The sequence below is a fragment of the Hylobates moloch genome, unplaced genomic scaffold (genome assembly GCF_009828535.3).
Source record: "Hylobates moloch isolate HMO894 unplaced genomic scaffold, HMol_V3 SCAFFOLD_10, whole genome shotgun sequence".
In the NCBI taxonomy this organism is placed as follows: domain Eukaryota; kingdom Metazoa; phylum Chordata; class Mammalia; order Primates; family Hylobatidae; genus Hylobates; species Hylobates moloch.
In genome coordinates, this window is record NW_026652285.1 from 43261908 (window position 1) to 43285959 (window position 24052).

The 24052-nt window shown below is 40.1% G+C and overlaps 1 protein-coding gene and 1 long non-coding RNA gene across 2 annotated transcripts in view; one reads left to right on the forward strand and one right to left on the reverse strand.

Annotated features, from left to right (window-relative positions):
- Positions 1 to 357: 357 nt before the first annotated feature.
- The window catches only part of LOC131384434 (uncharacterized), a 42870-nt gene continuing 19175 nt past the window's right edge, over positions 358 to 24052 (reverse strand). The window contains exons 3-4 of the long non-coding RNA XR_009215277.1: positions 13506 to 13681; positions 358 to 714 (exon numbers count right to left, since the gene is read on the reverse strand). This is a non-coding gene — a long non-coding RNA (uncharacterized LOC131384434). The remainder of the gene's footprint in view (positions 715 to 13505; positions 13682 to 24052) is intronic.
- Positions 1407 to 2047, forward strand: LOC116475139 (large ribosomal subunit protein eL24-like). The gene has a single exon (XM_032761216.2). It carries the CDS (start codon positions 1443 to 1445, stop codon positions 1797 to 1799), a length of 357 nt encoding a protein of 118 aa, XP_032617107.1. The 5' UTR covers positions 1407 to 1442; the 3' UTR covers positions 1800 to 2047.

Here is a 24052-nt window from a genome sequence, read left to right on the forward strand (position 1 = left end):
AACTCTGCTCTGATTTTGCTTCTTTGGGGCAGCATCATTCCTTATATGTGACTGGTTGATGCAGGCCATATCCTATGAGTCAGCCCAGTTTTGCAGGGTCAGAACTTTATAGAGTAAAACACTGGGGGAAGCGGTTGCACAGTGCACACAATTTATTAAGACCAATGATGCTTTCTCCCACTGTTTTAATAAGCTTATAGAACTTCTCAGATTTGTGTTTGTAGAAATAAGAAAAAGAAAATGGAGAAAGGCCTCTCAGGCACATAGAGGGGACTTCCAACCAATTCTTGTTTGGATATCTCAATCGCCATATTTTTTTGAAATGATTAATTAAAGTTCATTGATTAAACTTCAAACTATAAAGAAACCATTTCATTTTCATGTATTATTTGAGATCTCATTTTTCCCCTTGATTTGGTCACCAATTTCTGCATGAAATAATGAGACACATGATACTTTGTAAAGATTACTTTTTACATCATATATAAAATATAAATCAAAATTGGCAAATGTTGGTGTTTGCTTTGGCTGCCATAACAAAATATCATAGACTAGCTGGTTTAAACAACAGAAATTTACCTCTTACAGTTGTGGAGGCTGGAAAGTCCAACATCAAGGTGCCAGCTGTTTCAGTTCCTGTGAGTGCTCTTTTCCTGGTTTGCAGACAGGCACCATCTTGCTGTGTGCTCAAATGGCGTTTCTTGGTGTATGCGCCTGAAGAGAGAGAGAACAAGCTCCCTGCTATCTCTTCTTATAAGGGCACTATTGTCATCAGGAGGGCTTCAGCCTCATGACCTCATCTAGCCCTAATTAGCTCCCCAGTGCCCCATCTCCAATTACTATCACACGAGGGTTAGGGCTTCAACATATGAATTTGGGGAGACACATACATCCATTCCAAACACAAATGTAACACCAAACAAGGCAACAAAGTTGCATGCAAACTTTCTTTGTGTACTTTTCAAATAGAGGAGGTCTAAACTTTTTATCAAGTGATCAAAGGTTAATAACTACTGATGAAAGAGTTCAGGGCCTTTTTTAAAATGGGCCTCAGATGCACAGAATTATATTACCAGTGAATTACTCTAGAAAATATCTCTTGCATTACTATTCATATATAGTTTTACTTCAGTGACATGATAGTGATTGTTTAACACCAACTGGCTCTCTTTGGGAAGGATGTACTGACTTGTATACGTGTCTAATTTCTGTAGTTTAAATACTCCCATCATGGCCCAGTTCCGGCTACCAATGTGAAGTCACTTGGAGCTGGGAGAGGATGCATACAATGGACTATTGGAAGCCCCTGGAAGTTGGCTGCAGCACACCACTGCCTTATCTACATGCCGATTAATCCTGTTTCTGCCTGAAACCAGTAAATTTAAAAATAGAAATAAAATAGAAAAGGAAATTGGAAAGGCAATTTTAAAATATTACAGAATATGGCTCTTCACCATCTTTTCTCTTCCCATGGAGCTGTCGCCATGAAGGTCGAGCTGTGCAGTTTTAGCGGGTACAAGATCTACCCCGGACACGAGAGGTGCTACACCAGGACCGACAGGAAGGTTTTCCAGTTTCTTAATGCAAAATGCAAGTCGGCGTTCCTTTCCAAGAGGAATCCTCGGCAGATAAACTGGACTGTCCTCTACAGAAGGAAGCACAAAAAGGGAGAGTCAGAAGAAATTCAAAAGAGAAGAACCCGCCCAGCAGTCAAATTCCAGAGGGCCATTACTGGTGCATCTCTTGCTGATGTAATGGCCAAGAGGAATCAGAAACCTGAAGTTAGAAAGGCTCAATGAGAACAAGCTATCAGGGCTGCTAAGGAGGCAAAAAAGGCTAAGCAAGCATCTAAAAAGACTGCAATGGCTGCTGCTAAGGCACCTACAAAGGCAGCACCTAAGCAAAAGTTTGTGAAGCCTGTGAAAGTTTCAGCTCCCCGAGTTGGTGGAAAACGCTAAACTGGCAGATTAGATTTTTAAATAAAGATTGGATTATATAAAAAAAATTACAGAATATGTTTTCAAAACTAAAAATAAGTGCCACAAAAAATTTTAGGAATTGAGCAGGACAGGAAACAAATAATGGAATATGCATGAAATGTGAGCATATGTCATTATGTTATTTAATTCTCACAATTCTGTAGCACAGGTATTAATCCTTATCTTAAAATGATGAATGTAAGTTCAGAGATTATTCATTAGGCCAGAATCACAAAGACAAATATTAGAGTCTACCAGATCTACCTGAGTATAAAACCCACTCTCTCTCTCTCTCTCTCTCCCCCCAAACCAATGTCTGGAAGCTTTAGAATACTGTCCATGAACGAGTAATATAAATTCTGGTGTGTTAATCACTGTATCAGTGGCATAATACTGGTATATTAATTACCTCTGAATTATAAATCATTAAATTTAAGAAATCATTTTGCTGGTCTCATTTTTGTAACTTATTCATTCTCCTTAGATAATATGTATTCTTCAAAATTATAAAACCCTTTATCAGTACTTTTAGTCAGATCATCTTGACTTGACACTCTGAAAGAACATTATGGAAGGAGAAAATGTAATTTGTGTCCTTTTTAACAATACCTGCTTTTGCATTCACCTCAAGGCTACTACATGTACATTGAGGCCTCCCACATGGTGTATGGACAAAAAGCACGCCTCTTGTCCAGGCCTCTGCGAGGAGTCTCCGGAAAACACTGCTTGACCTTTTTCTACCACATGTATGGAGGGGGCACTGGCCTGCTGAGTGTTTATCTGAAAAAGGAAGAAGACAGTGAGGAGTCCCTCTTATGGAGGCGAAGAGGTGAACAGAGCATTTCCTGGCTACGAGCACTGATTGAATACAGCTGTGAGAGGCAACATCAGGTAAGCCAACAGAGATAAGAACTAAGCAATGGAAAACGTGTAGGAGCTTCTGATGTTCTTTCTTACTCTGCTACCAAACAGAATATTTTATTCTTTTTCAGGGTCATAGATAAAGGCAGGATTAAGAGGGAGTAAACATAATTAGGCTATACATTGATTAAATCTAAGCAGTGACAGGGAGAGAAAGCTTTGAGAATTTATGCATAAAGTGATTTTCTTGCTGTTCTATGATAAAAGTATATCTATTTTTGTCTTGATACATTATGGGTGTCAAGTATATTTCTATGTATCATGCAAATCTCCAAAACGAAGTCTTTTCTTCTAAATATGGTATTACCTAATTAGTTGCAGCTGCATCTTTTACTGCATCATTACCCACAAACATCTAAGAGCTTTTGCCTTAAGCCTCTATTTAACAGTGAGTATGGTCCAGAGTAAGTTTTATTTTTTTTTTAATGCCTCTGCCTCCATCACTGCATTGATGCAAAAGAAACTGAGAGACTTGATCCTCAGTCCTGGGTCTCCCCCAGGTCCTCTCATGTGCTATAGAAGATGTCCATCTAGATGTTCTCTATCATAAAGGAATCTGGGCAGCAATAGAAACATCCTTTTAAATTCTAGTAGGTAGGGGCTGAAAAGCCAGTCTAGCCTGGAGAACCACACCTGCCTTCTGAGAGCCAGATTTTACCTGCCTACCATGAGCCAAAGCTCCAGAAAGCTGTGGGAGATAACCTTCAGATTTCTGAATGTTCTTAAAATTGCTCTGTAGAATTCTCAAAAGTGTGACCTCCAACTAAAGGCACACCTTCCTACTCATTCTTACTTCTGGCTGATAAACCTCCTGGACCAGCACTCTGCGTCTTTCACCACTGGCTGCCTTGTCTAAACCCAGATCTTCCTGGGAAGAGATATCCAAATTAAGGGTTTTATTTTGCACCAACCTACGACCAAAAATAATTTTCTACAGATATAAATGGGAAGGAATTGCGGAAGCTCAGACGGCCAAGTTGCAGTGCAGTCAAAGGTGCTACATTGTTAAAGAGCAAATGACAGGGAAGATGAGCCACTATCTGGGAAAGGCCCATTATCCCAACATGTATAAACATCTAGACATTTGGCAAAGAATAACAGGTAGCTTCGGGAATAATTTTATACTGATTTAATGTCTGTTCAAAAGAAGAAAGTGGATGGCTCACAAACTTACTAATATAATTGATCATTATTCAGAGATGGTGGATTAATTTTGTTAGGTTATTGGGGTACTCCTTCTGTATTCAAATGGTTCTCAAAGTTTGGTCCAGGTACCAGCAGCATCAGCAATACCTGAAATGCAAATTCACTTAAAATGCAAATTCTCAGGTCCTACTTTAAAACGAATGAATCAGAAACTGAGGATTTGGGGACCCCAGAAATCTGTTTTAATAAGCCCTCCAGATGAATCTGATGCATGCTAAAGATAAAGAATCTCTATGCTAGACTAAATGAATCTAAATCTTTGGGGGTGACACCTAAGCATTGATTTTTTGTTTAACTCTCAAGCGATACTGATGCACAAGTGCTCTAAGATTTGAGTTCTGGGGACAGGTAACTTCTCAGCATCTAGGCCTTGGGGATCAGGCACATGGCCTTGCATATAATAGACTTACTGGGGTGGTAGTTATTTGAAATGTTTTTTGAGTAAAGAGTAGTGTGGCATCTGAAATGGCATTTAGGGCTCTTCAAATGATGCAGAATAGCCCTGGAGACTTCCAGCTCACAGTCTGGGAAGAAGACTCTAGAATCCTCCCCCTTGGCTTAGAATGGAACAGATAAGAATCTCCTCTGGGTTAGTGATTCCCTCAGGAATCCAAATGATGGCAGGGAGACCAGGCTGAACTAGTTGCTCCAAAACATCCTAGTGTCTAATAAAATAGATACACTCATGTGCACATAGATCAGCCATCTGCTACATGCCAGGCACTTACAGTGCTAAGAGCTGTAAGTTCTTTCAAGTGATCCTATTTCCCCATTTTACAGGTGGGGAAAAGTAAATGTCTGGCTGATAAGTGGCTGAATGAGAACCAGATCTGCATGGTTCCAAAGTTTGTATCCCTAAGCCACTGTTCTACACTGCCTCCCACCATAGAAGTTCGAAAATAATCCTCATTGGCCTGATGGTCACAAGCACTGCATGATTTTGGAGATATCTTTTACTCTCTGAGAGAGTTTATACATTCTCAAAATGGGGTAATAATTCCTAGTCAGCTGTGCTGACATTGCCAGTTAGACAGTCAAAGGAGATTATGTATGTGAAAGGGTTTTATAAACTTTAAAGTATCAAAATAAGATATTAACACTGTTCTAACAATATATTCTCACCTAAGTCTCCCTAGTCACTAATTCATATCACCATGGCAGAACTGGTATTCTCAACAGCTACATCAGGCATCCAGCTCCTGTTGTTTGAGACCAAAATATCTCAATAATTATGTGTTGTCCATTTACTATTCTAGGTGCTGAAGATACTACAATGAATGTAATATATGAAGTTCTTATTTGTTTGGAATTTACATTCTAGTGGGGAGGAGGTAGAAAATGCAAGCCAAGGCCAGGCACAGTGGCTCACATCTGTAATCCCAGCACTTTGGGAGGCTGAGGTGGGAGGATTGCTTGAGGCCAGGAGTTTGAGATCAGCCTGGCAACATATTGAGACCCTGTATCTAAAAAAAAAAAAAAAAAAGCCAAACAACAAATATATATGGAGAGAGAGAGAGAGAAACATCAGATAATAAGTGCTATGAAGAAGTCAAGCTGAGCTCATGGAAGTAGAGAGTAGAATGATGGTTACCAGAGGCTGGAGGAAGCAGAAGCAGGGAATGGGGAGTTGTTGGTCAAAGGCTACAAAGTTTCAGATAGACAAGAGGAATATGTTTTTGAGATTTGTTGAACAGAGGATGACTATAGTTAATAACGTATTGTATATTTCAAAATAAGAGAGTAAATTTCACATCTTACCACAAAAAGTGATAAATAAGTGAGGTGATGGATATGTTAATTAGCTTGAGTTAATAATCCCACATTTTGTGTGTGTGTGTGTGTGTGTGTATGTATATCTATGTATATCACATTGTACCCCATAAAGGTATAAAATTGTGATTTATTAATTAAAAATAATATTAAGAAGAAGAGGAGGGAAAAGAGGAAGAAGTAGTCAAGTTGATCAAGTGGTGAAGTCAAAGAAATATTGATAATCATGAAAATCCTTAGAAGGTGTGATAAAGAGTTTGAAATTTGTTCCAAAAGCAGTAAGAAGCCATTATACAGCTTTAAGGTAATATTATCTGATTTTGAAATGATCACTCCAGCTACTGTGTGTAAAGTATACTGCAATGGGACAAGGAGACTTTGGGGGCTGCTGGAGTAGCCCTGGCAAGAGGAGTGATGGCTCAGGCTATGCAGCAGAGGTGAGGAGATGTCATCAGAAGCCCACGAGACTTCTTATGTATAGAATGTGGAGTCTGAGGGAAAGGGAGACATCAAGATGACTCCAAAGCTTTTAGCATGAGCAATTGCTAAAATGAATTGAGATATCATTTATTGAGATGAGGAAGACTTGAGACAGAGCAGACCTGGAGTGAGGGCAGTGTGTGTCTATTAGAAATGTCTATTAGAAATCCAAATGGTTGTAAGTAAATAATAGGATATGAGATGAGTTCAGGGAAGAGAACAGAGTTAGGGAAGTAAATCTGTACAGCATGAATGGGGGTGGGCAGGTAGAGATGGTATTTAGAGTGTGATAGTACTACTGTCATTTGAGATCCTATGGGGAAAATATATGGGTGGCCTCCTAAAGGCATTCCACTCATTAGATTATCCCTGTGGGAAAAAGAAATGCATCAAACGGCAAATTTTTAATCATGCTCCTTCCTAACGGATTTATTAGTGCTAAGCAGAAACTGACTCACTATTGATCAAAAGCACAAAATCATTCTATTTCCTTTGGATTCCCTGATTACCCCTCCTCCCCCACTTTCATGACTTTTCCTCCTTGGTTTCTTAGATTTTGATGCCATTGAAGTAAAGTGTTATACAAATTCCCAGCTCACTGAAATATTTACATCAGTCATATTAATTATACTGCCTAACAGTTACTAGGAATTTCTATGCACTGCATACTCAGCTAAGACTCAGGTTGGCTGGGTGTGGTGGCTTATACCTATAATCCCAGCACTTTGGGAGGCTGAAGTGAGGGGATTTCTTGAGCCCAGGAGTTTGAGACCAGCCTGGGCAGCATGGCAAAACCCTGTCTCCTCTAAAAATACAAAAATTAGCCAGGTGTGGTGGTGCATGCCTGTAGCCCCAGCTACTGGGGCACCTGAGGCAGGAGGATCACTTGAGCCCAGGAGGCAGAGGTTGCAGTGAGCTGAGATCACACCACTGCACTCCAGCCTGAGAGCAAGACTCTGTCTCAAAAAAAAAAAAAAAAAGACTCAGGTCTCCAAATTTTCTTGTTTATGATGCCCGTAGTAATTTTTTCTTGGTGCCGCAAGACCAAAAGAAACACCTAACAGCTTCATATATTAAGTATTTGGATTCAAACAACTTAAGTATTTATGTTCTAACAACTTAGTAGCCATCTGAAAAAATACTTAAAATAAAAATTACAATTTTATCTAATTCTTAACCAAAATTATGTACTAATAGAATGTATATACCTGTTGGGCACAAACTTCCCAAACCTTGGAATCAGATTGGATACACTACCCTTATTTTATGTTCCACATTGATTTCTACACAATGCTTCCTTTTAATTGCAGCAGCTACCAAAAAACTCAGCTCTATGAAGATACGTTATCAAAAGGAATACAGGTCAATCCCATGTTAAAACTTTGAATGACATTGAGCTAGCAGCTCACATGCTGTCTGCTAAGTATTGAATATTGCCGTGTTTCCCTTAAAATTTCAAACTATCCACAGCACCCTGTGAATGTACTTGGGCACCCTGGGGCACCTCAGCACACACTTTGGGAACCAAGGACATATATTATCTTATTTAATCCTACATTTGTTATGTTTATTATCTAAATAAGTATTTGTTCAGTAGCTATTTGATTTGGATAGATTTGGTTAGTCTTAAAGTGCAAAGATAAGTCAGCTTAATCCTATTGTCAATGTAGAAAAAGAAGAGATACTATTACATATTTATAATACAAGGGGGAAATCATAGTACTATAAAATGGTGATCACTACTGTATTAAGAAAATTCAGAGGAGAAAGTTGTATAAAATCAAGTGTTTGGCCAAATCATAGACTATTCAGAATATAATTCCTTCAGGTAATTTTGTTTATTACTCTTTTCATTACAGACTTGAAGGCCAAAAAAAACAGATTATATTGCTGTTCAGAGAACCAAAATGCTTATTATCCGCACTCAGGTGTCCTTCTATCTAGACGTGTTAGGACATTTTTTTCCCCTCTTCTTGCCATTTATTTGGATTATTTAGTGTTGTGTATTAATCAGGGTTCTCCAGAGAAACTGAACCAGTAGAGGAGAAAGAGACAGACACAGAAGGTGAGAGAGAGAGAGAGAGAGAGAGAGATATGAAAGGGGATGTATTATGGAAATTGGCTCATATAATTATGAAGGCTGAGATGTCCCATTGCTATATACAAGCTGGAGAACCAGGAAAGCTGGTACCATAGCTCAGTCCAAATCCCAAGGCCTGAGAACTAGAGAAGCTGATGGTATAACTATTAGTCTGCAGCCAAAGGCCTGAGAACCTAGGGTGCCACTGGTACAATTCCAGAAGTCTGAAGACTAGGGAACCTAGAGTTCTGATGTCCAAGGGCAGAAGCAGACGGGTGTCCCAGTTACAGAAGAGAGAGCAAACTTGCTTCTCCTCTGCCTTTTTGTTCTATCTGCATCCTCAACCAATTTGATGGTCCCCACTCACATTGGGTGAGGACAGATCTTCCTTTCTCAGTCCACCAATTCAAACGCCAATCTCTTTCAGAAACACCCTCACATACATACTGAGAAATAATGCTTTACCGCAAGGACAAAAAACCAAACACCGCATGTTCTCACTCATAGGTGGGAATTGAACAATGAGAACTCATGGACACAGGAAGGGGAACATCACATTCCGGGTACTGTTGTGGGTGGGGGCGGGGGCGGCGGGGACAGCATTAGGAGATATACCTAATGCTAAATGACGAGCTAATGGGTGCAGGAAATCAACATGGCACATGGATACATATGTAACAAACCTGCACATTGTGCACATGTACCCTAAAACCTAAAGTATAATTAAAAAATAAATAAATAAATAAATAATAAATAAAAAAAAAAGAAATAATGCTTTACCAGTGATGTGGGTATCCCTTAACCCAGTCAAGCTGACACCTAAAATCCACCATCACGAGTTGGATCCTTAGAATTTTTATTAACAGTATTTTGCCACCAGTCCATCATTAAAGCATCTTTGAAACATTAATTTCATAACTTTATAAACATATTATTTCATATTCTTTAATTTTAGGGAGGGTTTAAATAAAATTTGTTTAAGGGCTTTCTTTGTTTAAATTATAAACTACTCCAATGAAGACTCATTTGCTTATAAAATGAATAGAGCAAATGTGTCTTCTGAACAACTTTCATTACCCATGGGCCTCCCTGGAATATTCAGTAATTTATTAACCATTGTTGGGACAGCCTTAGAGCTGGTTATCTATTTTTCCTACAACCACAATATCTGATCAGTTATTTTCTTCTCAGAATCTGAAGTTATAAAACTGATTCTCTCTTCTGCCTGAGCTGTGTCTTTGATGTCATGGTATTTAACATAAGTGAACCATTATCTTTGGTAAACTTCATTATTACGTTTTTCTGTTCATACATGGGTATCATCAGTCATATTAAATTTTTCCACCTAGTAGCAGTATCAAAGGTAGACTTATGGAGTGCTAAAGGAAATTTAAGTTTCTGAGCCCCTCACTTTCACAGACCCTGTGTGAGTGCTGGGGGATGCTGGGAGAAGAGTGTTCCAACTGAGAAGAGGAAACCAGGTTACCACCAAGAAGCACATCTAGGCAAGCATTTCTGGGAAATTGCCTAAAGAGATCTCAGAAGACAGGGACCTGAATCTTCAAGGCTTCAGTAATTTATTGTGTTTCTTTAAATTCCAAATAAATATTCTCTTTAATACCTAGATTTCAATTTGTAATTTGGTATCCTTTTCCTTAAAGGGATCCTCAAGAGCAATCTAAGTTTTCATATCTACAAAGCCTGGATCTGCCCTGACCAGCACTGTATTATCAGGATGATTCTATTTCTAAATTCAAACATATTATTCTTTCAGATAATTTTTGAAGCCATTCGAGGAGTATCGATAAGAAGTGATATTGCCATTGATGATGTTAAATTTCAGGCAGGACCCTGTGGAGGTAATATTTTTTCCCAATCATATAAGCTTGACTGAAAATGCACTTTGCAATACTGTCTCAAACTACAAAAATACAAATTAAATATTTTTCTATAATAAAAATACTGTTATTGTATATTTGTCTTTCCTGACAGAAATGGAAGATACAACTCAACAATCATCAGGATATTCTGAGGACTTAAATGAAATTGAGTATTAAGAAGTGATCTGAATTGGATTAACTAGACAAAAACCATACCTCTCTTCAATCAAAATGAAAACAAAGCAAATGAGTACTGGACAGTCTTAACAATTTTATAAGTTTATAAAATGACTTTAGAGCACCCTCCTTCATTACTTTTGCAAAAACATACTGACTCAGGGCTTTTCTTTTCTTTTTGCATATGACAACTGTTACTAGAAATACAGGCTACTGTTTTTGCATAGATCATTCATCTTAATTTTGGTACCAGTTAAAAATACAAATGTACTATATTGTAGTCATTTTAAAGTACACAAATAAAGGGCACAATCAAAATGAGATGTGCTCATTTAAATCTGCATTCAGTGAATGTATTGGGAGAAAAATAGGTCTTGCGGGTTTCCTTTTGAATTTTAAGTATCATAAATATTTTTAAAGTAAATAATATGGGGTGTCAGTAATATCTGCAGAATGAATGCAGTCTTTCATGCTAATGAGTTAGTCTGGAAAAATAGTCTTATTTTCTATGTTTTATTCATAGAAATGGAGTATTAATTTTTAATATTTTCACCATATGTGATAACAAAGAATCTTTCATGAATGTCCAAGGGTAAGTCGGAATTAATGCTGTATTACAAGGCAATGCTACCTTCTTTATTCCCCCTTTGAACTACCTTTGAAGTCACTATGAGCACATGGATAGAAATTGAACTCTTTTTTGTAAAGCAAGCTTAAAATGTTTATGTATACATACCCAGCAATTTTTATAAATGTGTTAAACAATTTTACTGATTTTTATAATAAATATTTTGGTAAGATTTTGAATAATATGAATTCAAGCAGATATACTAAACTGCTTTTTATTTACTTGTTTAGACAATTGTATATATAATGTTTGTGTATCCTAACAGCTGCTATGAAATTATAAAATTACCTAATAAAAATAATTTGAAAATCTTTTCACTAGCAATTAACTCATTTCTACATTATTTGTCTTTATCAGAGTATCTTCACTACATAACTGCAGATTCTAATTTGGATCTCTACTCTGCCACAACAAAATGCTTAAGCCTTTTTATTAGTGACATAAGCACTCTATACATTAATATAATAATTATTACTTTTTTCTCTTAATTTTCCCTTACCTCTATTTTCTCCACTGATACAATAATTTTTATAGCATGCTTTATTTCACATAGACAATCTCAATTTTTTATCTCATTAGAATGTAAACTCTATATCCTAACATAGAGTACAACATTTCTTGCTGTTTTGTTTACTTTTGTATTCTCAGTACCCAGAAAGTGTCTGGTATAGTAAGTGTGCAACAAAAAAATACTTGAATGAATGAATGTCTTTCCCACTTCTGTGAGATGGAAATATTTTAGCTCTTTCACAGATAAGGAAACAGAGTCTCAAAAGAGTGAAGAAATTACTCGAGATTTTGTATCTGTTAAAAGGAGGAATTTAAGAGTCTGGTCTGATTCAAAGGCTCATACCTCTTAACTATTTTGTGTAGCTAAAAGTCCATTGTTTTCTTGAAGTTGAGAAGGTTTCCCACTCAAGAGTGTCCAAACTTATAAATTAATCTATTAAGAGCATTATCTTCCTGAATGCAAAGAAAACAAAAAATTCTCAGCTACACAAAATAAATATTCTGAAGTTTATGGAGAAAATAAAATTTTATAATAAAACAAAATTTTGCAAATCAAATTCTATTTATGATTAATGGCCTATAGTGGAGGAGATCAATCCCTAAACAGAGCTGAAACATTGGGGAAGGAAGATTTCAAGATGTTGACCTATTCAGCTGCATGCTAGGCCAGGCATCATAATTCCTCCAAAGCATTATTCCTGTTCAGAGCTACAGTTATATTTGCTGAATTAAGGAGTGAAGATGGTATATTCAGGACTCAACATAGTATCTGGTACCTAGTAAGGGGGTTATAATATGTGGTGAGTGATTAAAGTCATTCACCAGCCTCCTTGCTGGTGACATAAATCCATAGTAATAATCACAGCTAACATCTGTTGAATACTATTTTCAGACATTGTTCAAAGGGTCTGTTTCGCTGACACACCTGTGTTCTTATCCTTACAAGTTCACCTCCTCAACATGCCAGCTCTCCTACCAGCTCCATCCTCAATGTCAATTTACATTCTAGGCAAAGATTCCAAGTTTCCCTCTTTCAAGAGGATTTATTGGCTACCAAAATTGCCTCTAAGATTGCTAAACTGGGAATCCTACTAGGGATGCCAACTTTGGAAACTGGGGGAAAAGAGGTGGGGGTTGGGGTACTGGTTATTGGCTTAGGGCAGAAAAGGAGGTAATTCTTACCAGTTGTTGCTAAGAAACAACCTGAAGTTAATCTAAGAGGAAAAAAAGGAGGTGGAAAGTGAGCTGCTTAACTCACCTTACCTCATTTATGCTTCTTTGACAAAATTCAATTGTTTGATGCTTCTTTTCCCTTTCCAGGTTGCCCTTGGCATTCATTTCAACTATATTTCACCTTTATTTTAACTATATTTCACATGGATGAATATATGGAAGGATAGTAAGCACAGTATAGGTTTCTCAGGTTTAGAAATGCCCAGGGAGAAGAAATGTTAGCTAACAGATACTGCTTAACAATTTAAGCCCAGTGTTGGCTTTTATTCCAATTCTCAGCAGCACCTAAACACACAAGTGCTTCAAATAGAAATTGCTTTCTCACACAGATTGCCTTCTCTTCTATAATTTCCTGTCTAGGATGGAGATTATTTGTGTATAGAAGGGAGTGAAGGACTGAATACTGAGAAAATAGTGCCTGTGATGCAGGGACTGGTTTAATACAGAGGAAGAAAAGGTTCAACAAAGATTTCTTGAGAAATCTATGCTCCAGGCATTGCACAGAGCATGGAGGTTACAAAAATGCTCACAGATTAGTGAGGAAGAGAGACAGATAAACCAGTCAACACAGTTCGGAGTGCTAAGTACAAAATGGCCATATGCCCAGGGTGCTATGGGAGGGCCTCTGGGGGGAATCTGACCTGGCAGGGCAGAGGCAGCCTCTTGGCTGCAGCCTAGGGAAAGCAGTGGAAAGCAGCAGCGCCCACTCGCACAATGTCCCTGATGCCTTCATGTCTTCTCTCACAGTCTGAGGGCTAAGACCTGGGCTCTGTGACTTTTTAGTCTCATGCCAGGGACTTGTGTGATTTAACCAGAACTGGAAAAAAAAAAAAACAACCCTGAGTTTTTGTAACTAATAATTCTAATGACACTGCATTTTCAACATATGGATTACTATAAAGAGGTAATACAGCACAGTGATCAAGGACACTGTTTCTGGATTTACGCTGTCCATTTAAATCTCGGGTCTGCCACTTACAAGCTATGTGACTGAAGGCAAGTCACTTACACCCTCGCTGACTCCTTTTCTTAGTCTGCAAAATGGGGCAAAGACTTATTCCTGCTTCTTAGGGTTGCTGCAAAGATTAAATGAGAATAATATAAGCACCTATAACAGTCTCAGACACACAAAAGCCATTCTAGTTTATAAGGTTTCAGTGAAATTTCAGATAAATCATGGTGATTTTTATGTATTCTTTTTCTACAAAGGAATTGTGAGTTTATAGTGCCATCTTAAGGATAAAGCAAACATAATCTTGTCATTTTACCATCTTTTTCTTTATTACTCACAGTACAACTCATTTTGACTAGTGGCTGGGTAATGCTTTCCCCTGTGTTCTTCCCACTCCACTTGCCCCTAGCAAAATCCCACTTGCCCCTAGCAAAATGTACCATTGCTAAACTTAACTTCTTGTTTATCTCCTCAAGCATGCTCACTTACTCAGTTTTGTACCCCCACTGCCTAGCATACTCAACAAAGATTTCTGGATTAAATAAATGCTTAGTAAAAAGCATTTAATTTAGTATAAACATGCATGTAGGTTTCAAAAATCACAAGGAATATAATGGTGCTCTTTGACCCATCACAATTTCATTGGTCATTTTAATATATTTGTCCCAACATTACTCTCCCCAGATAATCCCGGCCTCTAACATTTCATAAACGAACCAGGCTGCACCGTGAATACTTGTATATTTAAAAATACATGGTGAATTCAAACCCAAATCAGAAGCCCCATTGGCTATAAAAAAAATATGGCAAGAAAGGGTGGGGGGAAATGGAAAACAGATACATAAAGGCAGGTGAGTGAAACATCACAATGTATACCTATCGATATCATATAAACATATTGCTTATTCAAAAAATTAACAAACATGGCAAGATATATATGCTTAAGAACATGAAGGTATTCTATGTGGCAAAATAAATTATCTAAATGCTGCCCCATTCCCCTATACACATGTGTACACACACACAGGACAAAACATTTAAAAATTCTTGGTGAAATTTGATGACCTTTATTGTAAATGAATACCTAAGCTGGTAAAAAAGTAAGGGAAATGTCCAGACACCCTCTGCAACCCCTCCTCTGCTTTGAAAAAGAGAACTGAAAAGCAGAGACATAAGTACATAAGCTGATGCTATAGCTACCTGGAGGGAGGTTGTCAGTCTTTGTAACCTGGGGGCTTAGGCTCTTAAACCATAAAGGGATCAGAAAAGAGCCTGCCAAGGGTAGGGAGGATAGAACAGAGACTTCACAAATAAGCCCAAGACTCTTGAAGAGCTACATTTTTACTAAAAGGGTAAATCCAGACAATAAAATAAAAACAGAGATCTTCCTTCAGCACAGGGAGATTGGTAGGATGCCAACTCTTCTCCATTTAGACTGTGGCATGGGGGATAGGAGTTCTTCCTTGAGAATTGCTAATTACGTTACACAAATTTAGAGTGCAAAATTACCCTGCCCTCATGATCTGGGAATCCACAAGCTCAAAGTTGAATGTGAGAATATGTCCCTGGCCAGTGATATTCTTGGAGCACCTGGTTGAAATTAATATAAAATTCTTTAGGGGACTGTGTACTCAACCTAGGCTGTGCACAGTTCACACATATAAAACTGCACTAAAGAAAGACTCACAATCCAAAACTACAGAACATTTAGTGAAAGAATCCACTAACAGCAAAAATCAGCTGCTAAGAAACAGAATTATATACCCAAGACTTCATAAGATGAAAATTGTTTGTAGACACTTTAAAATAAGTATTTTTAAAAATGATTAGAGAAAAAGATATAACGAAGCCAATACTCTATGAAAATGCAGATAGTTTTTGTTTTCATTTTTGTTTTTGTTTTGAGAGACAGTCTTACTATGTTGCCCAGACTGGAGTACAGCGGCTATCCATAGGCACAATCATGTGCACTATAGCCTGAAACTCTGGGCTTAAGTGATCCTCCTGCCTCAGCCTTTCAGTAGCTGGGACTATAGGCGCATGGCACTGCACTCAGCAAAAAGCAGGTAGATTTTTTTAAAAACCGAATAGAACTTCTGCATATAATAAATAATAGTCAAAAATTTAAAATTCAGTGTGAAAGGCAAACAAGCAATGAGGCATATCTAATAGAAAGAGAATGATGAACTGGAATACAAGGTAATAAAGCAGAGTACAGCACAGAGAGATGAAGAAATGGAAAATATGAAAAAGAATAGGAATGAGAGTCAATGTACTGAAATCAGTGACAGAAAAAGAGAAAGGGGGAGAGATAATGCTCAAAGGGAGAATATTTGAGACTGTTTCAGAATTGATTATAGATAAAAATGTTCAAAATCATGAAGTTCAGTAAATTCTGAGCAATATAAATAAAAATAAATCTATACCTAAACACATTATGAAATTATGGAATACCAAAATCAAAGAGAAAAATGCAACCAAAATGAAAAGACAGATGAACTACAAATGAATGAAAATTAAACAAAATCTAACCCATCAATAATGAAGCAAGTGAGAAGACAGGAAAATAAAAGCCTTAAAATGTTGAGAGGAAATAATATTCAACCAGAATGAGGACAAAATAATGTCATTTTCAGATAAGAAAGAAATCATGGTATTTTTGCTGGCAAGATGGCCGAATAGGAACAGCTCCGGTCTGTAGCTCCCACTGAGATCAATACAGAAGGCAAGTGCTTTCTGCATTTCCAACTTAGGCACCTGAGTCATCTCACTGGGACTGGTTGGACAGTGGGTGCAGTCAAAGTTGGGGGAACAGAAGCAGGGTGGGGCATCACCTCACCAGGAAAGTGCAAGGCATTGGGGAACTGCCTCTCCTAGCCAAGGAAAGCCATTAGGGACTGTACCATGCACTCAGGCCCAGATACTGCGCTTTTCCCATGTTCTTCACAACCTGCAGACCAGGAGATTCCCTCCAGTACCTACACCCTACACCACCAGGGCCCTGGGTTTACAGCACAAAACCAGGTGGCCATTTGGCAGACACCAAGCTAGTCGCAGGAGTTTTTTTTTTCATACCCCAGTGGTGCCTGGAATGCCAGTGAGACACTCCCCTGGAAAGGGGGCTGAAGCCAGGGAGCCAAGTGGTCTGGCTCAGCAGGTCCCGCCCCCACAGAGCCCAGCAAACTGAGATCCCCTAGCTTGAAATTCTTGCACCAGCACAGCAGTATGAGCTCGACCTGGGATGCTCCAGCTTGGTGGGAGGAGGGGCGTCTGCCATTGCTCAGGCTTAGGTAGGCAGTTTTACCTTCACAGTGTAAAGAAAGCTGCCCAGAAGTTTGAACTGGGCGGAGCCCACCGCAGCTCAGCAAGCCCACTGCAGCCAGACTGCCTCTCTAGATTCCCTCCTCTCTGAGCAGGGCATCTCTGAAAAAAAGGCAACAGCCCCAGTCAGGGACTTATAGATAAAACCCCCACCTCCCTGGGACAGAGCACGTTGGGGAAGGGGTGGTTGTGGGTGCAACTTCAGCAGACTTAAACGTCCCTACCTGTAAGCTCTGAAGAGAGCAGTGGATCTCCCAGGATAGCATTCGAGCTCTGATAAGGGAAAGCCTGCCTCCTCAAGTGGGTCCATGACCCCCGTGTATCCTGACTGGGAGACACCTCCCAGTAGGGGCCAACAGACACCTCAAACAGGAAAGCTCTGGCTGGCATCTGGCAGGTGCCCCTCTGGGACGAAGCTTCCAGAGGAAGGAACAGGCAGCAATCTTTGCTGTTCCACAGCCTCCGTTGGTGATACCCAAGCAGACAGGTTCTGGAGCAGAACTCCAGCAAACTCCAGCATACCTGCAGCAGAGGGGACTGACTATTACAAGGAAAACTAACAAACAGAAAGGAATAGTATCAACATCAACAAAAAGGACGTCCATTCAGAGACCCCAGCCGAAGGTCACCAACTTCAAAGACCAAAGGTAGATAAATCTATGAAGATGGGGAGAAACCAACACAAAAAGGCTGAAAATTCCAAAACCCAGAATACCTCTTCTCCTCCAAAGGATCACAACTCCTCACCAGCAAGGGAAAAAAACTGTACGGAGAACGAGTTTGACGAGTTGACAGAAGTAGGCTTCAGAAGGTGTGTAATAACAAACTCCCCCCAGCTAAAGGAGGATGTTCTAACCCAATGCAAGGAAGCTAAGAACCTTGAAAAAAGGTTAGACAAATTGTGAACTAGAATAACCAGTTTAGAGAAAAACATGAATGACCTGACGGAGCTGAAAAACACAGGACAAGAACTTTGTGAAGCATACACAAGTATCAATAGCCGAATCAATCAAGTGGAAGAAAGGATACCAGAGATTGAAGATCAACTCAATGAAATAAAGCAAGAAGACAAGATTAGAGAAAAAAGAGTGAAAAGAAATGAACAAAGCCCCAAGAAATATGGGACTCTGTGAAAAGACCAAATCTGTCCAAGATGGCTGAATAGGAACAGCTCCAGTCTATAGCTCCCAGCATGAGCGATGCAGAATACGGGTGATTTCTGCATTTCCAACTGACGTACCAGATTCATCTCACTGGGGAGTGTCGGACAGTGGGTGCAGGACAGTGGGTGCAGCGCACTGAGGGTGAGCCGAAGCAGGGCAAGACATCGCCTCACCTGGAAAGCGCAAGGGGTCAGGGAATTCCCTTTCATAGCCAAGCAAAACTGTGACAGACAGCACCTAGAAAATCAGGACACTCCCACCCTAATACTGTGCTTTTCCAATGGTCTTAGCAAATGGCACACCAGGAGATTATATCCCGTGCCTGGCTCGGAGGGTCCCACGCCCACGGAGCCTCACTCATTGCTAGTACAGCAGTCTGAGATCCAACTGCAAAGTGGCAGTGAGGCAAGGGAAGGGGCGCCTGCCATTGCTGAGGCTTGAGTAGGTAAACAAAGCAGCCAGGAAGCTCGAACTGGGTGGAGCCCACCATAGCTCAAGGAGGCCTGCCTGCCTCTGTAGACTCCACCTCTGGGGGCAGGGCATAGCTGAACAAAAGGCAGCAGAAACCTCTGCAGACTTAAATGTCCTGTCTGATAGCTTTAAAGAGAGTAGTGGTTCTCCCAGCATAGAGTTAGAGATCGGAGAATGGGCAGACTGCCTCCTCAAGTGGGTCCCTGACCTCCCAGTAGCCTATCTGGAAGGCACCCCCCAATAGGGGCAGACTGACACCTCACACAGCTGTGTACCCCTCTGAGACGAAACCTCCAGAGGAAGGATCAGACAGCAACATTTGCTGTTCTGCAGCCTCCGCTGCTGATACCCAGGCAAACAGCGTCTGGAGTGGACCTCCAGCAAACTCCAACACACCTGCAGCTGAGGGACCTGACTGTTAGACGAAAACTAACAAACAGAAAAGAATAGCATCAACATCAACAAAAAGGTCAACTACACCAAAACCCCATCTGTAGGTCACCAACATAAAAGACCATAGGTAGATAAAATCATAAAGATGGGGAGAAAACAGCAGAAAAGCTGAAAATTCTAAAAATCAGAGCACCTCTTCTCCTCCAAATGATCACAGCTCCTCACCAGCAACGGAACAAAGCTGGACCGAGAATGACTTTGACGAGCTGATAGAAGAAGGCTTCAGAAGGTCGGTAATAACAAACTTCTTGGAGCTAAAGGAGGATGTTCGAACTCATCACAAAGAAGTTAAAAACCTTGAAAAAAGATTAGACGAATGGCTAACTAGAATAAACAGTGTAAAGAAGATCTTAAATGATCCGATGGAGATGAAAACCATGGCACGGGAACTTCGTGACACATGCAGAAGCTGCAAGAGCTAATTCAATCAAGTGGAAGAAAGGGTATCAGTGATTGAAGATCAAATTAATGAAATAAAGCAAGAAGACAAGGTTAGAGAAAAAAGAGTAAAAGGAAATGAACAAAGCCTCCAAGAAATATGGGACTATGTCAAAAGACCAAATCTACATTTGATTGGTGTACCTGAAAGTGATGGGGAGAATGGAACCAAGTTGGAAAACACTCTTCAGGATATTATCCAGGAGAACTTCCTCAACCTAGCAAGACAGGCCAACATTCAAATTCAGGAAATACAGAGAACACCACAAAGATACTCCTTGAGAAGAGCAACTCCAAGACACATAATTGGCAGACTCTCTAAGGTTGAAATGAAGGAAAAAGTGTTAAGGGCAGCCAGAGGGAAAGCTCAGGTTACCCACAAAGGGAAGCCCATCAAACAAACAGCGGATCTCTCGGCAGAAACCCTACAAGCCAGAAGAGAGTGGGGGCCAATATTCAACATTCTTAAAGAAAAGAATTTTCAACCCAGAATTTCATATCCAGCCAAACTAAGCTTCATAAGTGAAGGAGAAATAAAATCCTTTACAGACAAGCAAATGTTGAGAGATTTTGTCACCACCAGGCCTGTCATATAAGAGCTCCTGAAGGAAGCACTAAACATAGAAAGAAACTGGTACAAGCCACTGAAAAACCATGCCAAATTGTAAAGACCATCGATGCTATGAAGAAACTGCATCAATTAACGGGCACAATAACCAGTAAACATCATAATGACAGGATCAAATTCACACATAATATTAACCTTAAATGTAAATGGGCTGAATGCCCCAGTTAAAAGACACAGACTGGGGAGCCAAGATGGCAGAATAGGAACAGCTCCGGTCTACAGCTCCCAGCATGAGCGATGCAGAAGACGGGTGATTTCTGCATTTCCATCTGAGGTACCGGGTTAATCTCACTAGGGAGTGCCAAACAGTGGGTGCAGGACAGTCAGTGCAGCACACCGTGCATGAGCCGAAGCAGGGCGAGGCATTGCCTCACTCTGGAAGTGCAAGGGGTCAGGGAGTTCCCTTTCCTAGTCAAAGAAAGGGGTGACAGACGGCACCTGGAAAATCGGGTCACTCCCACCTTAATACTGCGCTTTTCCAACGGGCTTGGAAAATGGCACACCAGGAGATTGTGTCCTGCACCTGGCTCGGAGGGTCCTACGCCCACGGAGTCTCACTGATTGCTAGCACAGCAGTCTGAGATCAAACTGCAAGGCGGCAGCAAGGCTGGGAGAGGGGCGCCTGCCATTGCCCAGGCTTGCTTAAGTAAACAAAGCAGCCAGGAAGCTTGAACTGGGTGGAGCCCACCACAGCTCAAGGAGGCCTGCCTGCCTCTGTAGGCTCCACCTCTGGGGGCAGGGCACAGACAAACAAAAAGACAGCAGGAACCTCTGCAGTCTTAAATGTCCCTGTCTGACAGCTTTGAAGAGAGTAGCGGTTCTCCCAGCATGCAGCTGGAGATCTGAGAACAGACAGACTGCCTCCTAAAGTGGGTCCCTGACCCCTGAGCAGCCTAACTGGGAGGCACCCCCCAGTAGGGACAAACTGACACCTCACTCGGCCAGGTACTCCTCTGAGACAAAACTTCCAGAGGAACAATCAGACAGCTGAATTTGCGGTCCACAAAAATCCACTGTTCTGCAGCCACCACTGCTGCCACCCAGCAAAACAGGGTCTGGAGTGGACCTCTAGCAAACTCCAACAGACCTTCAGCTGAGGGTCCTGTCTGTTATAAGGAAAACTAACAAACAGAAAGGACACCCACACCAACAACCCATCTGTACATCACCATCATCAAAGACCAAAAGTAGATAAAACCACAAAGATGGGGAAAAAACAGAGCAGAAAAACTGGAAATTCTAAAAAGCAGAGCACCTCTCCTCCTCCAAAGGAACACACTTCCTCACTGGCAATGGAACAAAGCTGGACGGAGAATGACTTTGATGAGTTGAGAGAAGAAGGCTTCAGACAATCAAGCTACTTCGAGCTACGGGAGGAAATTCAAACCAATGGCAAAGAAGTTGAAAACTTTGAAAAAAAATAGATGAATGTATAACTAAGATAACCAATGCAGAGAAGGGCTTAAAGGAGCTGATGGAGCTGAAAGCCAAGTTTCGAGAACTACGTGAAGATTGCAGAAGCCTCGGTAGCCGATGCGATCAACTGGAAGAAAGGGTATCAGTGATGGAAGATAAAATGAATGAAATGAAGCGAGAAGAGAAGTTTAGAGAAAAAAGAATAAAAAGAAACGAACAAAGCCTCCAAGAAATATGGGACTATGTGAAAAGACCAAACCTACATTTGATTGGTGCACCTGAAACTGACGGGGAGAAAGGAACCAAGTTGGAAAACACTCTGCAAGATATTATCCAGGAGAACTTCCCCAATCTAGCAAGGCAGGCCAGCATTCAGATTCAGGAAATACAGAGAACGCCACAAAGATACTCCTCGAGAAGAGCAACTCCAAGACACATAATTGTCAGATTCACCAAAGTTGAAATGAAGGAAAAAATGTTAAGGGCGGCCACAGAGAAAGGTCGGGTTACCCACAAAGGGAAGCCCATCAGACTAACAGCTGATCTCTCGGCAGAAACTCTACAAGCCAGAAGAGAGTGGGGGCCGATATTCAACATTCTTAAAGAAAAGAATTTTCAACCCAGAATTTCATATCCAGCCAAACTAAGCTTCATAAGTGAAGGAGAAATAAAATACTTTACAGACAAGCAAATGCTGAGTGATTTTGTCACGACCAGGCCTGCTCTACAAGAGCTCCAAAAGGAAGCACTAAACATGGAAAGGAACAACCAGTACCAGCCACTGCAAAAACATGCCAAATTGTAAAGACCATCGAAGCTAGGAAGAAACTGCATCAACTAACGAGCAAAATAACCAACTAACATCATAATGACAGGATCAGATTCACACATAACAATATTAACTTTAAATGTAAATGGACTAAATGCTCCAATTAAAAGACACAGACTGGCAAATTGGATAAGGAGTCAAGACCCATCAGTGTGCTGTATTCAGGAAACCCATCTCATGTGCAGAGACACACATAGACTCAAAATAAAGGGATGGAGGAAGATCTACCAAGCAAATGGAAAACAAAAAAAAGGCAAGGGTTGCAATCCCAGTCTCTGATAAAATAGACTTTAAACCAACAAAGATCAAAAGAGACAAAGAAGGCCTTTACAGAATGGTAAAGGGATCAATTCAACAAGAAGAGCTAACTATCCTAAATATATATGCACCCAACACAGGAGTATCCAGATTCATAAAGCAAGTCATAAGGGACCTACAAAGAGACTTAAACTCCCACACAATAATAATGGGAGATTTTAACACCCCACTGTCAACATTAGACAGATCAACGAGACAGAAAGTTAACAAGGATACCCAGGAATTGAACTCAGCTCTGCACCAAGCAGACCTAATAGACATCTAGAGAACTCTCCATCCCAAATCAACAGAATATAAATTTTTTTCAGCACCACACCACACCTATTCCAAAATTGACCACATAGTTGGAAGCTCTCCTCAGCAAATGTAAAAGAACAGAAATTATAACAAACTGTCTCTCAGACCACAGTGCAATCAAACTAGAACTCAGGATCAAGAAACTCACTCAAAACAGCTCAACTACATGGAAACTGAACAACCTGCTCCTGAATGACTACTGGGTACATAACGAAATGAAGGCAGAAATAAAGATGTTCTTTGAAACCGATGAGAACAAAGACACAACATACCAGAATCTCTGGGACACACTCAAAGCAGTGTGTAGTGGGAAATTTATAGCACTAAATGCCCACAAGAGAAAGCAGGAAAGATCCAAAATTGACACCCTAACATCACAATTAAAAGAACTAGAAAAGCAAGAGCAAACACATTCAAAAGCTAGCAGAAGGCAAGAAATAACTAAAATCAGAGCAGAACTGAAGGAAATAGAGACACAAAAAACCCTTCAAAAAATTAATGAATCCAGGAGCTGGTTTTTTGAAAAGATCAACAAAATTGATAGACCGCTAGCAAGACTAATAAAGAAGAAAAGAGAGAAGAATCAAATAGATGCAATAAAAAATGATAAAGGGGATATCACCACCAATCCCACAGAAATACAATCTACCATCAGAGAATATTACAAACACCTCTATGCAAATAAACTAGAAAATCTAGAAGAAATGGATAAATTCCTCGACAAATACACCCTCCCAAGACTAAACCAGGAAGAAGCTGAAACTCTGAATAGACCAATAACAGGCTCTGAAATTGTGGCAATAATCAATAGCTTACCAACCAAAAAGAGTCCAGGACCAGATGGATTCACAGCTGAATTCTACCAGAGGTACAAGGAGGAACTGGTAGCATTCCTTCTGAAA